The 15,644-nt window shown below is 46.1% G+C and overlaps 1 protein-coding gene across 3 annotated transcripts; it reads left to right on the top strand.

Moving 5' to 3' along the window:
* MARVELD3 (MARVEL domain containing 3) lies at window positions 464-15,117 on the top strand. 3 transcript variants are annotated; one of them, XM_018062240.1, is made up of 3 exons: window positions 525-1,003; window positions 3,739-3,866; window positions 13,493-15,117. In XM_018062240.1, the coding sequence occupies exons 1-3, from the start codon at window positions 618-620 to the stop codon at window positions 14,128-14,130; spliced, it is 1,152 nt and encodes a 383-aa protein (XP_017917729.1). In that variant the 5' UTR covers window positions 525-617; the 3' UTR covers window positions 14,131-15,117. The 3 variants fall into 3 exon arrangements, with proteins under 3 accessions (XP_017917728.1, XP_017917729.1, XP_017917730.1); XM_018062241.1 differs by lacking the exon at window positions 13,493-15,117 and adding an exon at window positions 8,967-10,478; XM_018062239.1 differs by lacking the exon at window positions 3,739-3,866 and having other exon boundaries at window positions 464-1,003; window positions 13,493-14,277.

Here is a 15,644-nt window from a genome sequence, read left to right as displayed (position 1 = left end):
TGTGTGAAAGTGAAAAGTGAAAGTGAAGTCGCTCAGCAGTGTCCGACTCTTCGTGACCCCATGGACTGCAGCCCACCAGGCTCCTCTGTCCATGGGATTTTCCAGGCAAGAGTACTAGACTCTTATAAATGGATAAATTGGCCTCAAGTCCCCTAAAATACAGTTGTAAGGACAGCAGGAGAGGGAGGAAGAAAACAACCGCTGGCTGGCTGGCTGAGTGGCTGAGGGAGAAAGCAGATGGGAACACTCTGGAAAAGCAAACCCAAGGTGCTAAGTTGAGGGCACAGTCCCCCGGCCGCCATCTTGAGGGGTCACGGTCCAGATACCTCAGGGGTGACGAGGCACGGCGGGCGGGGAGTAGCCGCGTCCTCAGTGTGTGAAGCTGCACAACGCTCTAGACTCGCACCCAATCCGGGCTCAAGCGCCCAGAGCCCTGGCCGCGCTCACCTGCTCCCCCTGCCGGCGCGGGGCCTCAGGTGAATGCTCTCCCGGGCCGCAGCGGGATTAGTGCGCGTGCGCGCAGGTGAGCGTCCCGCCCCCAAGCTTGGCCACCTGCCGTCGAAACTTGTGGATTGTGGCCCTCGGGTCGCTCCGGGGCGGGGACGCGCAACCGGGCCATGGAACAGACGTCGGGGACTCGCGAGTCCCGGGCCCGGCCGAGAGAGCGGGACCCAGACCGGCATCCCCGCCCGGAACGAGACCGCCACCCCGAGAGACAGCGGGACAGAGCCGGGGACCGGCACAGGGAAAGAAATGGAGGCGGGCGGAGGGACGGGGACCGGGACAGGGAGAGGAACCGGGAACCTCGCCAGGACAGGCCCAGGGCCGGGGACCATCGCGGCGGCGAGCAAAGAGTTTGGGAAAACTCCCGCCAGAGTCGGACGCGAGACGGACCCCCGCGGCAGACCTGGGACGCGGCCCCGCCCCCCTGGCCCGCGACGTGGGAAACCCCGGAGCCGCCGCCCCTGCGGAAGGACGGCCTCGGACGTCGAGGACCAGCAAGGTGAGGTGGGGCGGCGGGGCCCTGGATCTCGGCCCTGAGGAGCCTGGGTCTGAGGCCCGCCTGCCGTCCCAACTACTTGTCCTAGGAAGCGGGTTTAGAGAAAGTGCCATTCTTCCCTTTTGAGCTTTTAGAGGTGACCTAAGGAGGGAAGGAAGACGAGGCCCACCACCACACCCTCTCCCCTCCCCCGCACACACACTGCTTAACCCGAACCGGGTTAACAACAGAGACCCACTACCCCTCTCCACTCCCCCCGCCCCACTCCCCGTGGAAAGTGGAAGGGCCGGGGTTCAAGAAAGGACTGCAGGACCAGAAGGGTAAGGAATAGGAAGGAGATTGTGTCAGGCCCCTCCCTGACACCACCCCACCCCCCACCAGACACACCCATGTGGTCACAGGACTGCCCCCTTGAGGCTTCAGACCCTTGTCCTGTTTTCCAAAACCAGCCCTCCCCGTTCCCTGGAGGTTCAGGCCTAATAAAGTCAGCCCAGTGAAAAGTTAATACCTTAATGTGTAACCCTTTCCAGGGGTATATGCATTTCAAAACCAGACAGCTGGGAGAAGCTAGACTTTTAGCCAAAGAACTGTATGAACCTAAAACTGCACGAAAGGGCAGAGATCTCCCCCATCTTTGTCAATGAGGTCCTTCTGGGCAGCTTCATTCAAATCCCATGATTGTCTCAGACCTCACCCCCCTGAATGAACAAATTTTGCCATCCCTATCTTTAGAACAGAGTTCCCACAAGGCCTGTGGAGTGACAGCATCATGATGTTTTAGAAGACTTGGTGAGCTGGGAGAGAGGGTTAGGATGGAAGGAAGGAAGGAGAGGCAGTATTCCCAGGCCCCACTCTTTCTCTAGGGAAGTGGTCCTTTTCCCATTGCATGTTCTGTCTAACTCCACAAATATTACTGAATGCCCAGATTAGATGCCAAGAGACAGGCAGGTACTAGAGTGATGATGACCTACTGGTTTTTGCCCTCATCCCTACGAGGACTCCAGGCTCCTGTCTGCTATGGGACTTGGAGGCTTTAGCCCAGTCTCTCTCCCAGTTGTGTCCACAAAGCGGGAAAGCTACTATCCTGAGTTTATGTTAAATTATCTAGAACTAACTAGCCAAGGTGTAACAAAGGATGTGCCCAGTTACAGTCACAGGCACTGGTCGTTTTTTCCCTACCTAAAGCCAAACTGCGCTGCAACTGCCTGACCTAGGAGACGGAGAAGGCAATGGCAGCCCACTCCAGTACTCTTGCCTGGAAAATCCCATGGACAGAGGAGCCTGGTGGGCTGCAGTCCATGGGGTCACGAAGAGTCAGACACGACTGAGCGACTTCACTTTCATTTTTCACTTTCATGCATTGGAGAAGGAAATGGCAACCCACTCCAGTGTTCTTGCCTGAAGAATCCCAGGGACAGGGGAGCCTGGTGGGCTGCCGTCTATGGGGTCGCACAGAGTCGGACACGACTGAAGTGACTTAGCAGCAGCAGACCTAGGAGAAGCCACAACTTCTTTTTAAAATTTCCTTTTAAAATGGTGTCCTGGGCTCCCTGACCACCACAACCACCACTACCCCTACTAGCCTCAAAGCTAGTGAAGGGAATACTTTAGCTTCTTTTGTTCACAGTTAGTTGGTGGTTTAAAATCAAAAGCCATTTATATGACTCTCCTCCACATAACAAGCATGTATTTAATGGATGGGAGGCAGGGCCAGGGACTACAGAGGTCCATTCAGGATGTCCATAGGACACTGACAAGTAAACAGGCCAATTTGCTGCTCCAGGGGAAACCGATTCAGAGAGAACTGAGCTGGGGCCCTGACTGGGCTCTGGAATGTTTGCCGGAGGAGACAGACTCAAAGCTGAGTTCTGGAGAAGGAGCTCCAGGCTGTTTCTCACGGTGACATGATGACCTAAAAGCATGGGAATGCAGATCATCTTTTGGGGCAGGGAGAGGGGCAGTTCACTATGGCTGGGTCTGTAAAAGTGAGATTGTGAGTGGAGAGTGATGAACAAGGGCCCTCCTGCAATGTGCTTAAAGTTTGGACTTTATGGATTTCGAACCCAAAAGGTACATGATGAGATCTGTGTTCTGTAAGAATCCCTGGAGCCCAGGTAGTAGAATGCAGCCCCTACCATTCACCACAGAATCTTGGACAAAAGCCCAGGATGTGCTGGATAAAGTGATGGGGAAGGTTGGGAGTAGGGGATAAGGAGAAGGAGCAGAATAGAATATGCCAGGGCTGTCAGAAGAAGAGGGAGAGCTATGATGTCCAAAGTTTTCTGTACCGCCAGAGCCTAGAGAATTATTGCTGATTCACCTCTTTCCAAAGTAACAAGGGAAGGAAGAGAATGCCAGCCTGGACATCAGTCTTGTGAATGCAAACTAGTTTTGAAGAGAGCCCATCCTCAATGAACTGAAAAGCTCCCCCAAGTGGTTCCCAGCTACCTGTTCAATAGCCACCCTCCCCGCTTCCCCAGCAGGCCAACGAGCCAGCATGAGAGGTAGGGCTCAGAATTACTGGGATAAGTGATGTACTTAGCAGAATTGGGCCAAGTGTTTGGACACCCTTTGGAGCCACTAAGCCAGAAAATTCTCTGGAGTATGAAAACTGTGGCAGATTTTCTGTGCTGTGCATTCTTGAACCTCTGGGCCCAGCATGAGGTGTCCAAAGTTCTAATACTGAACAGCTATTGAATTTGAAGCCTGCTAATGGCCATGTATGTGTTTGGTTATAGTGAACCCACTTCAGGGAGATACCCACTCTCGAACCCCCAGCCTGGACTACAGGAAGTGGTATATTACCAGTCAGAGGCTGAAGGGCTCCTGGAATGCCACAAGTGCAGATACCTGTGCACCGGGAGAGGTGAGCCGTTTTGAAGGCAGACCATTTACTTACCTTTGGTGGTGGTCCTGGAAGGGGTCCAAGGTGGTGGGGCAAAATTTCAAGCAGACCTCCCTTTTGGTTTCCTAGCGTTTTTGTTTTCATACCCGCCTGAGGATCACATTTTCTAAAAAAACAAAAAACAGGTGACCGGGTTTCCCATGTTTCTTCTCGGACATGCCTAGGGGTGATGAGACAGTCATGCCTGCAATGTTCACGCTGCAGATGGACCTCCAGGCAGAGCCAGCTCTGAGCTGCCAGCTGTCAGAGTGGGGCTCATCAGGCAAGGTGGTCAGAACTAGAGAGGGAAGATGACCTGGAGATGGCAGACAGGTTGAGCTCATGCCACAGGACAGGAGATCTGATGCCCAAACATGCCATTATGGCTTTTAAATGTTGTTGACTGAAACCCACAGTAAGAAATACACACACATCATGAACCAACTTCTATCCTGTTTTGTGTTATTAATAAACAAAAAACCACACTTAAGGGACTTCCCTGGTGGTCCACTGGCTAAGACTTCCACTCCCAGTACAAGGGACCTGGGTTTGAACCCTGGTCAGGGAACTAGATCTCATATGCTGCAACTAAGGGTTTGCATGCTGCAACAAAGACTGAAGATCTTGCGTGCCTCAACTAAGACCCGGTGCAGCCAAATTAAAGGTAAAATAAAATATTAAAAAAAAATACTTCTTAGAATCCACAGTTTGAAGAACTGTGATTTTAAATAATATCATGTGTCAGCTCCAAATGTAGTTTTCCAGAGTTCTCATCATAGCACCAGGCTTGGCCTTGCCAACAATGAAGAAAATCAGGTTTGTCAGGGTGAGTCCTTATGGCTCACATGATTTAGTGAGAAATTTACCTCAGCTGCCTATGACTAAGAGGGGAAAACTTCTCAGCCTAAGGGGGAGAAATCATGAAACTTACACCTGAAAGTGACCCTTAGAATGATTACAGTGAGATACGTTGTTATAGGATTACGTAGAACTCTTATTGAAGAGTTCTGGGTAATCCAGGTACAAGAATCCTCATTCTAGTTTACATATGTTGGCACACCCCATTGCTTTTAATTCTCTCAACAACTCCTGAGGCTCAGAGAAGTACAGTAAGTTATAAAGTCACACAGCTGTGAAGTGGAAGAGCTGGAATTGAAACTTAGAGCCTAACGCTAAGGCCTGATATGGTTTATGTGATTGACCTTCTTTTCATGATGATATAAATAGTAGGAACAAGCCAGAGGCTGTTTAACAGGTTTCTCTCTAGAGGTATTCTTCTTTGGTGATTGATTTACCAAGAGAGAGGAGAGGGCCGAGCTTGAGGCCCCTGATTTAACTTTGATTGCTTCTGGTTATTTGGCTTTGGGCCTAGAGGTTGGGTTTCTGAGTCAAGATAGTGAAAGGATGGCTCAGCAGTCAGAAGCTAACAAATGAAAGCTTATAAAGATCTCTGGACACACAGAGACCCGTATGTATACACAACGTTGTATTGTTTTGAGAGCAGCAGTCATTGAACACCAGGAACTTGTCTCAGCAGGAAAGGCACACCTGGATAAAGGTCACCTGAAGAATTTCAGCCTTGTCTTAGATCTTCTGTGACTTCTTTTCCTTATCGGTGAAATCACATCCTCCTCCAGCAAACGGGCAAAGAGGGGAGGCAGCTGTGGCTCTGACTTCTTAGGGAGACCCTGCAGTTTGGGTTGAGTCACTCTTAGGAAGTTCAGTGGAACACTGACAAAAATAGATAAGCCCTGAATTCACGGTTTGGGGCAAGACTCCTCAGCTACCAAAATCTTTAAAGGCTGAGGATAAAGATCAGATAATAAGCAAGTACAAATATTACATGTGCATATCAGATCACTAGGATCCTGTGTGTGTATAGGTTTATTATTTGGAGGGATGGTGAGGAGTTACAGGTTCCCTGGGAAGGAGATACATTGCCTGCTCTCCTCCTGGTTCCCTCCAATTTGCATTTGGGGCAGCTTCTCCTTTCCCTTTTTGTCCTTTTCCTCTTCCTTTAGACCTCTGTTGCTCAAATCATAATGGAAAATATCGTAAGAGGAAAATTAGGCCAGTATAACAAGGAAAGTGTGTGTGGTTTTTTTTAAAGGTAATGTTTGCATTCAGCTTGCAGCCTTACTTGCAAACCATCCTTTAAAATTTAATTTCTCTCTCCAAATGTTATAATCTCTATAGTCAGTGGTGGTGTCTGTCATTCAGAGCCTAGAGGTTTAGTTCTGAGATGGCTTCTTACTGCCCATGGAATTGACTTGTGACCATGCTGAAAAGGTTAAGGGGGACAATTGTGGAGATTTTGCTCCTCAACTTGCATTCTCAGTGCCCCAGTACCCTTACATTCTCAAAATCCTTACCCAGTGCTTAGGGGACTGAGCCTATGTCAATATTTCAAACCAGGGCTGACTCTAAGAGTGTTAACTCATTAACAGATCTGAAATATTCAGCCAGAATCAGAGGAATGAATGACCTGAATGCATAACTGCTTCTTAAGAGAGAAGTGCTGACTCAGTGAGCTAGATCCTTTAAGGGGCAAGTAAGGCCTAGAAAGGCTCTGGGCTTTTATTTTTAAAAACGTATTACCAGACATCTCCCCCATCCCTGGTGATTGTTTTCTGTTTCTATTTAAAGCTACAACAGGAATAAGGAGTTTGTGGAGGCTCTGTCCTCTCCAAACTCTATTAGGAAATACATAGCATATATCTGCTCCCATATAGCACAACACTGCCAAAAGCCTAAATATCCTTTTCATTGAAATTATTTAAATTCATCGTGGCATCCTATAATCCTTTAATGATATAAGTATATTTATATTTGCTATGGCAAAAAAACTGTTCATACTATATTAAGTGAAAAAATGGGTTATATAATAGTAGAGAGAAGAGAACCCTATTCTTACTTAAAAACAAATAAACAGCAAAAATTATGCACATGTGGCAGAAAAGTCCAAAAGAAAAAAAAATGGTAACAGTGGCTTCTCCAGTTTTATTGATTGGACTTTAGATCATTTTTATATGTTTCTGTTTCATCTAGATATTCTTTCTTTCTTTCTTTTTACCATCCTTGTGTGTTACTTTTATAATTAAATAAAACAGTAATGCTGTTTGCATTTTGGAAGGGGGATAGCAGAGTGTAAACATAATACTTGAGAGTGCTTGGTTTCAATTAGCAAATGTGCAAATGTAACACACCTTCATGCTTAGACTACCTGGTGTTTGCTGTTTAGCTGACTCTTAGGGACCCCATGGACTATAGACCAGCAGGCTCCTCTGTCCATGGGATTTTCCAGGCAAGAATATTGGAGTGCGTTGCCACATCCTTCTCCAGGAGATCTTCCCAACTTCCAGGGATTGAACTCATGTCTCCTGCATTGGCAGGCAGATTCTTTACCACTGAGCCACCAGGGAAACCCTAGACCAACTGGACCCAGGCCCAAAATCTGGTTCTGTAAAAGCCAGGGAGATGCAACAGCCTGATCCTTCTGTCAGCTGACCCATAGAACCATGCCAGCACATACAATTCCCAGCTTTGTATTATGAAGAGAAAAAGAAGCCATACACAAAAGAGCACGTAACTGTATGATTCCATTTGCATGAAATTCGAGAAAGACAAACCTAGTTTCGAATAGCAGAGAGCAGATCAGTGGTGGCCTGAGGAGGAGGGCGAGGGGTTGACCCCAAAGGGTTTTAGGGAACTTTCTGGGAGGATGAAAACAGTCTATATCTTGATCATGATTACATGGCATACACATTTGTGAGACTCTATCAAGCTGTGTGCTTAATGCAGGTCATTTTGTTGTGTATAAGGTATATCACAATAAACTGACTTTAAGGAAAGCAGCCAGCTTTGGTAGAAAAGCTGGAGCTCTTTGATTGTCCAGCCAAGGATCCTGAAAAAATCCAGCTCTGGAAAAGTATCACAGATTTGCTCTTAAAAGTGAAAGTGCTAGTGGCTCAGTCATGCCCGACTCTTTGCGATGCCATGGACTGTAGCCCGCCAGGCTCCTCTGTCCATGGGGTTCTCCAGGCAAGAATACTGGAGTGGGTTGCCATGCCCTCCTCCAGGGCATCTTCCCAACTCAGGGATCAAACCCAGGTCTCCTGAATTGCAGGCAGATTCTTTACCATCTGAGCCACTACTTCTTGAGTTAAAGTCTAAGAACAGTAAGTTATGTTTTACTGTTTAATTATATTTAATTCAGTAATTAATTAACAATCTTTCCTATCTCTGGTACTTGTGAACCACGATTAATATTTTGATGGGTAACCTCCATGCTTTTTTCTGACTTTATTGTAATTTTTAAGCACTATGTTATAATCTTTTTCAAACTTGGAGAAGTTTCCTCTTCTAAACTGAAAGAAAGTCGCTCAGTTGTGTCTGACTCTTTGCAACCCCATGGACTATACATTCCATGGAATTCTCCAGGCCAGAATCCTGGAGTGGGTAGCCTTTGCCTTCTTCAGGGGATCTTCCCAACCTAGGGATCAAACCCAGGTCTCCTGCATTGCAGGTGGATTCTTTATGAGCTGAGCCACAAGGGAAGCCCAAGAATACTGGAATGGGTAGCCTATCCCTTCTCCAGCAGATCTTCCTGACCCAGGAATCAAACTGGGGTCTCCTGCATTGCAGGTGGATTCTTCACCAGCTGAGCCACAGGGAAGCAAATTGAAGATGGCCACAAAACATCTAAAGAGGACGTAACTATTTTTTCAGCCTTTGTTGCAGGGCAGGGCTATGGCAGAGAATCTTGCCTTCCATGAACAACACCTTTCTTCCTGCTCCCTGGCCTGACTTCTCCCCTCATTGTCCTGCAGCCACCTGGACCAGCTGCTTTGCTGTTTTTAGAGTTACCCTTTTCAGTCCTAAGTATCTCTGACATAATTTCTGGATTCCACGGTTCCCTGCTACCATCTAGTGCTAATCCTGCAGCTTTGGCTGCTCAGGCTTTCCAAGGGGCAGAAGAGTTGGCTGTGGCATGAGCTGTCACTGGGAAGATAAGCCTTGAGGTGGAAGTCTTCAAGTGTAAAACAGCATCTCTCAAAATGGTAATATGCCCTTCTTTTGCAGCCTGCTGCCAAATGCTGGAAGTTCTCCTGAACTTGCTGATCCTGGCCTGCAGCTCTGTGTCTTACAATTCCACCGGGGGCTACACAGGCATCACCAGCCTGGGGGGAGTTTACTACTACCAGTATGGAGGGGCTTACAGTGGTTTCAGTGGTGCTGATGGGGAGAAAGCACAGCAGTTGGACATTCAGTTCTACCAGCTAAAGCTGCCCACGGTCACTGTGGCGATGGCCTGCAGCGGAGCCTTCATGGCCTTCTGCTGCCTCCTCCTCACCCTGGGCGTCCTGCGGGTGCCGTGGCACTGCCCGCCACTGCTGGTGATTGAAGGTGTGCTGCACATGCTTATTGCCGGGGCATACATCCCGGCCTTGTACTTCTATTTCCACAACCTCTCGGCTGCCTACGCCTCTCCCTTGTGCAAAGAGAGGGAGGCACTGTACCAGAGCAAAGGATACAGTGGCTTCAGCTGCAGTTTCCATGGGGGAGACATTGGTGCTGGAATCTTTGCTGCCCTGGGCATTGGGGTCTTTGCAGTGGGAGCCGTGCTGGCCATCAGGGGTTACCAAAAGGTCAGGAAGCTGAAGGAGAAGCCTGCAGAAATGTTGGAGTTTTAGGCTTTTTAAAACATTCCGTCAAACTTGAGTGATGGAAGTTACTCTGAACTACCGTCTTTCGTGGAATGCTTTGTTGTAGAACTTGCCAGCCCTCAGGAGGTAAACAGTCCAGCTTTGGTTTGCTGGGCCAAATTCCAGGGTACTTGGAACAGCACCGCCTGATGTAATAAACCCTGGTTCTGGAGCTCTCTGTTGGTGAGGGACTGACCAAAATGACTTTTAACAAAGATGAAAATAAAACAATAAAAACACACCAAAACCAGAGCCCAGGAGCCACAAGGAAAAGGCATGTGCTGTGGCAAAATGCACTCTTGATTGAATAAAGGGAGATAACCAAGGGTACTTGAAGAACCTTATCCTCAGTGAGCATGAAAAGCCACATAGACATGAAAAAACATTTCAGCCTTAAGTCATCTAAACACAGCTGTCTCAAGCAGATTAGCCTCAAATTTTTTCCTTACTGAACTCTAGGTTCTTCACTTCCTTAATGCTCTGGGTAAGGGCGAGTGGGGATGCTGGGGAGACCACTTCTGTGAGATTTAAGTTGGAGGAGACGTGGGCTGCGGAAAGAGGAATCAGATTATTTCACAGGGTTGTAAAAGAGGTTTTCTAACAAACCCTCTTACAATGGCCTTGAAAGCTCAATACGTTTTTTGTACCTCTTGTAAATGTACCATTGTACAACAGATTCAACTTGACAACCAGAATTCAGGATCCATCCAGAATCAAAGAATGTAAAATCTTTCCCAGCAGAAGAATGCTGCTTTTGGCCAGACAATCTCATGAGTTCTTACTGCATGTTAAATTAGGACTTATGGCCCATTATAACATATTCTTGGTACAAGTGAATATGTTCTTTGCTTTATGTGACACCAATAAAAATCCAAAGAAAAGATTTTGATTTGGAGGTGATGGTTCTCTTTACATTTATAATATTATTTCCTTACGTGGCACATATAAAAGGTGAGTTCCATTTGGGTTTATAAAAGGAAATACATAAATTTGCTTGTATATGATTAGAAAGCTTCTTGAAGAGTATATAAGAAAGTATTAACAGTATTTGCTTTTGGAGAAGAGTTTTAATTCGATTAGCCACAAAAACAGCCTCACCCAAAAAAGATGCTATTTTACAACAAAAATCTATTTGTTTCAGTTTTTATTTCCCTCTACAGCTTATCCCTAACTGCTAGCTCTAGTGGTGGTTGTGGTTTAATTACTAAATCCTGTCCAATTCATGGCTACTCCATGGACTGTAGCCCACCAGGCTCCTAGTAGGCCACTCTTTTCTTTTCTCCTGATGTCTGTGAATCTTTCTGCACTAACCGCATGCTTGGAAATACTTGAACCTGTTCATTGTTTTCAGCAAAGCCAGGTAGGCCAGTGCTCTGAGTAATACCCAGTGGCCATATTTCTTCATCATTGGACCTGGCAACAGACCGCTATTCCTCTTGCTTGTTGTAGTCAATGGAGTGGCTGACAAGATCTAGATATATTCCATGCCAAGCTGGCAGATATGTGCTCTGTGTATTTGACTCTGCTGTTTTGGCAGAATCTGTCCTAGAAGGAGAGGTTCAGGCTGCGCACGTCTTGTATTAGCACAGAATTCCTGCTTCCCTTCAGAGGGTGAGAGATTAATTGCATGCAGAAGGAAAACCAAGGCAGAGAAAGGTATGGTTAGGGGAGATAGCTACTCCCCATGAATTAGAATGATCTCTGGGTCAATTCGCTGTAGGGGGAGAGTAGCCAGTAGTTTATGGTGCCTGGGGTAGGAGTATGCAGTTCTGGTCTGATGTTATTTTCAAATTTAAATTAGAGGAATGTAGCTTCTCAACTCTCAGAGTCCTTAATTATTGCTACTTCTGTCCTGTGGGCCTCCTTGGAATTTGTGTGGGCCCAGCAGGAGATGGAATCAGCAAGCCCAGTAGCTGTTGCCTAAGTACTTTAGACACACTGGTCTTTAGCTGCTCAGTTTATAAACACTGTGGTACCCCTTTGTGTATTAGAGGGTTTTTCTGATTTCTGGAATTCATGCTTTTCATAAACTTGTCCCATTTCCTAAAATCTCTTACTAATCCTCTTTCATTTTATAAATGTTACTAGGTAGTATCACCATCCACTTGCATAACATTTTATGATTTTCCAGATATTTTCACATACTTGCTTTCATCTGGGCTTCACCCCAGCCCTGTGGGTAAGACAGACGAAAGAAGGCATTACCTTCATTTATTTGTCAGATGAAGTATCTGAGGCTTAGAGCCAGTGACTTGGGCACAGTCACAAGGCAGCAAAGAGCGGGGAAGTGAGCCTGCACTCCCACTCTAAGTTCTTACGCTTTCCTCTTTGTTTTCATCCCTGACACCTGAGGGAGCCACAGGAGACCTTCTCCCAGGAATATGCCTGACGAGAGGCTGAGGTCCCCTTCAGGGAGAAATGAAGGGTGAAGGGTGACTCTGGACAAGATGACGTTTATCTCCATTCACCTGCTGGTGTCTCCTGCCTCGTGGCATTTGTGGGTTCCTTAAACTTGTAAGAACCCCCCAGGTGAACAGGATAGGTATCCAGCAATAGGATCCTGGTTGAGTAGACTGGTCCACCCACAGGTGGGGTTGGAGGGCACGTCACAGGGCACGGGGACCCTGTTGGCTGATCTGAAAACATCTGTAGGAATGAGTCAATGAAAAAAGCACGATGCAGAGCAGTGTGTGTGGTGTGCTGCCAATGACACTAGCAGGGGAAGGGAGGGGTGAAATTCAGACTCAAATATTTTTATTTGCATAAAGGAACACTGGAAAGTTGTATTAGAAAACACTGAAAGTGGTTGCTGGTAGAGAACAGGGTGGACAGTGACATGGGTGAATTTTTTTCAGTTTACCTTTTATGTAACTTCTATTATTTTAAAACCTTACAATTTGAAATAATTATACATTCATGGAACACCGCTAATACAGCACAGTACTGCACTGCGTGGCATGAACTCAGTTTACCCCAGTGGTGACTGTAATACAGTATCACAACCAGGACACTGCCAATCTTCAGAGCTTTTGTTTGGGATTGACCAGTTTTATATGCGCTCAAATCTGTGTGAGTGTAGGTCTCTGAGGTTTCATCACACGTGCAGATTCGTGTGAGCACCACAGTCAGTTGCAGAACTACCCCATCATCAGGCATCTCTCTGGCTCCCCCACTCAGTCCCACCCCTCCTCCCCTTCCCCACCGCCACTCATCCCCATCCTCTGACAACCATCAATCTGTTCTCATTTTGAGACTGTTATGTAAATGGAATCATACAGTATGTAACCTTTGGAGTCTGGCTTTTTCTTTTTCCCACTCATTATGAATCCCTTGAGATCCATCCGAGCTGTTCCAAGTATCAACTGCTCATTCCTTTTCACCACTGAGTAGAGTTTCCCCTTGGGAGGGCTGTACCAGCTTGTGTAACCGTTCACCCATTGGAGGGCATTTGGGTTTGCTCTGACATCCATGTACATGTTTTTGTGTAGACCTAGGTTTTCATTTCTTTAGGATGAATGCTCAGGGGTACAGGTTGCAAAGTCACATGGTTAAGTGTATATAGTTTGCCAAAACTTTTTCCACAATGGCATTTTGATTTTTCAAACACTAGTGCTAAAACAAAATAAAAAACAGGGACTTCCCTGGAGGTCCAGTGGTTAAGACTCTGTGCTTCCATTGTAGGAGGCATGGATTTGATCTCTAGTTAGGAAAGTTCCACATGCCACATGGTGTAGCCAAAAAGAAAGCCCCCCAAGATGAACCAAAAAAACCCCCAAAACCAAGGATGTTAATGTTGAATCTGTGTCCTCACAATCAGCTCACCGATGTTATTTCTCTTGTCTGACCTAGGGAGCTTTCCTGGGTGAGTGATCAGTGTTAAATCCCCCATCTTTCTCCTCCTAGGTGTGATACAGATAGTGGAGGTGATACTGAATGGGATGGTTCTCATGTGTATCGTGGCCTCCTACTTTGTCCTGGCCGGATTCAGTGCCAGCTTTGCCAGCGGCGGCGGCTTTGGGAACAACTATTACTCACCATTTGAGGGCACCGAGCTGGAGCAGGTTCGGCAGCTGGACCAGCAGTACACAATCCTCCGGGCACCCCTGATATATGGCGGCGTGGCTGTTTCTCTGGGGCTCGGTGTCCTCACCTTGGGTGTTTTACTCCAAGGAGCCAAAAGTCTACATAAACTGCCAGGGAAGTGGCTCCTCCTGGAGGCCATCTTCAGCCTCCTGGCGGCAGTGGGCTACTGCGTGGGCATCGGCATTTACCTCCACACAGCCTTGCAGATCAATGCCACAGACACTTGCAGAACAAGAGAGAGGGTCTATGCCCGCAAGGGTCTCACCTGGATGAACTGCCAGCTGGCAGGCACCGATGGAGCAGCTGCCACCTTTGCTTGTCTTCTGGTGGTGATGTATGGCGCCAGCATGGTGCTGGCCCTGCGGAGCTACCGAGAACAGAAGCAGTACAAGGACAGCCAGGAACAGCAGAGAAATTACAATGATGCACCAGAATACGTGTGGTCTGGAGTACTCTGAGATCCACTGGAACCTAAAGTCAACCCACCTTGTTGCTCTCAAAAAGATGGGTCCATTAAAATTGCACTTTACATGTATGTGGTTTTCACATACTTGATTTCATAAATGCTCCCTCTGGAACCAATACAAAGCTAGATGATCATCCCATTTTTCTATCCGTGTCTTTATTGGCTGAGAGTGTGCAAAAAATACCTCCACCTTTACTACAAAGAGCAACATTAGGAAGTCTGCATATATGCTTATGGTTTGGCTCTCTTGCTAAATGGTAAGGTAATAATAATAGCTTAAATATTAGCCAGAGGAATTCTGAAAGATGAAAATAACACGTCAGGCAGTAGCAGGCAGTAGAAATATCTTGCCTGTCTGAATTAAAGTCATTAAGAAAAACATGCCATTTCCCCCTGTATATGATCCCAGGGGAGTGATTTTAAAGCCTTTGTGTGGTTAGATTTCAAACAAGTAATTCCATTCTCTCTCCCTAGAAGAAAACTCTCCTGCCCACTAGATAAGATAGTGTGCCATGACCCCAAGAAGCCTTCCTCTATTAGAGATGGGGGGCTGGATCCCTGATACCTGAAGGCAAGTGCTTTTAGCATGCATGGTCCTCCTCAGGATTCCTGTGTTAGGGCTCAGAGAAGATGGTTTTTGCCACCTTTGCAGGTTAGTTTCTTTCTAAAGTTATTTGATTGGAATTTACTTTCCTGGAAGATTTTATCATTTCCTGAAATATGAGGCCTCCAAACAATGAGAAATAACTCATAAACTTCTTATAACATGTTATTCAGCTGAATACAAAGATAAAACAGATGATTTTCCTGGAATATACAGGAATATTGGAGGCATCTTTATTTCTGCATCCCTTCCAGTGCCCTACAGATTAGGCTTTCACAGGTTAATTATAAATTCTTCATGATCCTGAATTGTTTCCATAATATAACAGTTCATTAACATAGAATCTCAAAAATAAAGTTCTTTTGATAATTTTAATCTAAATTTTATATCTCTTATACTTTACAACTAGTCTCGGATATTCAGTTCATGTGGGATGCAACTAAACATGTTCTTATTAGTTCTTTTTCTAGTTGCCATATTTTTTCATAACTTGTCATGAGATTAAATAAATTCAAAATGAATTAGTACATTTCTAAAAACAGAAAATTTGACAAATCTCAGACTGTCTATACAGTTAGTAAGAAATCAGCCAACATAAGCCTGTTTCAACATATGCCAAAATAACTATGAAAACAACTGTCAACATCATCTCCTCTGACATGGGTTGGACATTTTTACTCCTGCATGTTTGCTTGCTCTTCTCCCTGGAATATACCGTCTTTTCTCTCACTTGTTAAATCCGTCCTACTCTTAATTCTTATAAAACCTACCCCAGGCGAAGGATCAAAACTAAACCTTGTACAGAAATGGGGAAAAAAAAAATCTAGATTATACTTTTACAAAAAGTAAAGCTTGGAGGAAAACAATCAACTAGAAGTCCACATTGTAACCTAAAATACAAA

The sequence above is a fragment of the Capra hircus genome, chromosome 18 (assembly GCF_001704415.2).
Source record: "Capra hircus breed San Clemente chromosome 18, ASM170441v1, whole genome shotgun sequence".
Classification (NCBI taxonomy): domain Eukaryota; kingdom Metazoa; phylum Chordata; class Mammalia; order Artiodactyla; family Bovidae; genus Capra; species Capra hircus.
The sequence above is the reverse complement of the archived record's forward strand: the minus strand, read 5'-3'. Positions and strand labels throughout refer to the sequence as shown.

Bases quoted from the DNA above. Each gene is read 5' to 3' on its own strand.
- MARVELD3 (XM_018062239.1), top strand. From the start codon at position 481: ATGCTCTCCCGGGCCGCAGCGGGATTAGTGCGCGTGCGCGCAGGTGAG. The intron at 1,004-13,492 runs GTGAGGTGGGGC...TTCTCCTCCTAG, and splicing joins GGACGTCGAGGACCAGCAAG to GTGTGATACAGATAGTGGAG.